Source organism: Cyprinodon variegatus, unplaced genomic scaffold (genome assembly GCF_000732505.1).
Source record: "Cyprinodon variegatus isolate N-32 unplaced genomic scaffold, C_variegatus-1.0 Scaffold796, whole genome shotgun sequence".
NCBI classification, from domain to species: domain Eukaryota; kingdom Metazoa; phylum Chordata; class Actinopteri; order Cyprinodontiformes; family Cyprinodontidae; genus Cyprinodon; species Cyprinodon variegatus.
In genome coordinates this window covers 59,264-60,438 of record NW_015151249.1, presented here as the reverse complement: position 1 = coordinate 60,438, position 1,175 = coordinate 59,264, and the positions used below count along the sequence as shown (strand labels likewise).

Here is a 1,175-nt window from a genome sequence, read left to right as displayed (position 1 = left end):
ATTGTTTTTGCAGTGCATTGGCAGATCATCTGATTTATCTACTCAAATTAGGGGAAAATACACTTAATTTAAGACATTTTTACTTATTTCTAGATTGTTTTTGCAGTGCATTGGCAGATCATCTGATTTATCTACTCAAATTAAGGGTAACTACACTTAATTTAGGACATTTTTTTACCTTTTTTAGATTGTTTTTTCCAGTGCAATGTGAAATAATTAAAGCAGCAATTTCTAAAGTGAACCAGAGACGTTGTTCAAAGGCTTTTATGGCTCTTTTCCATCACACCTCTTTCCATTTCTGTCGCACTTTTCATTGCTTCCCCTTAACCTCTAACCCCTCTGTGCACGTTAAAAGCATTCCATCAGTTAGGAGCTGTGTTGCATCATTTCCGATCCGCCATCTGATGTATTTTAAAGGGTAAAGACAGAGCAAACATCACAGGGTGAAGGGAATCAGTGTTGAGTGTCATCACAGAGGAGTCTGGTTTACTTTTAAAGAGACCACAAGGCTGATCTGTGAATTTGTGAGTGATTGGATGCAGACCTATTTGACGCGCTGCCTCCAGTTGCTCATAGGTGGCCAGCTTCCCGCCCTCGTATTGGCAGACAGCCTTGGCCTCCCTGTACGTCAGCTGATACCTCCCCTTTCGTGACTCGCGATGGTAAACCCCAGCTGCTTGTTCTGTCAAAAACAAAGAAAACAGAAAAGCTGTGTCAGAATTCAAATAACTAGGGATCCTTAAATCCCAGATAAAAAGGGTGTGCAATACAGTCTAATTTCATATTACAAATTTACGTTTCATAAGATCAAACTTGTCACTCCAGGCAGCTAAAATGTTCATGTACAGTTGGGTCTCACAACCTGGTCACAGGCAAATTAAACCACACTAAAACCTTTAGAATCTCTTTACATACAATCTAAATTTTGGATATAAAAAGCATCGAAATAATCCCCATTTTAAGCTGGGAAAATTCCATCAAGCATTCAAACCTCTGTCTGTTTTACTAAATAATCCATGGTGTGTCATCTCCTCCACTCAGTCACACTGATAGCAACACGGGGGTCGGCCGGAGGAGACGGTGTTTTTCCTCTGCGTAGAAATTATTTTGGTCTTTGAACATACACTCAAAAAGCATCTAAAATACCATATAATAACAATAAAAAAAAATTGAAA

At 39.0% G+C, this 1,175-nt stretch overlaps 1 protein-coding gene across 1 annotated transcript in view; it reads right to left on the bottom strand.

The window, feature by feature from the left end:
• The window catches only part of tnfaip6 (TNF alpha induced protein 6), a 26,861-nt gene that overhangs the window by 23,454 nt on the left and 2,232 nt on the right, over window positions 1–1,175 (bottom strand). The window contains exon 2 of the mRNA XM_015396416.1: window positions 545–682. Coding sequence (XP_015251902.1) covers window positions 545–682 — 138 coding nt within the window. The remainder of the gene's footprint in view (window positions 1–544; window positions 683–1,175) is intronic.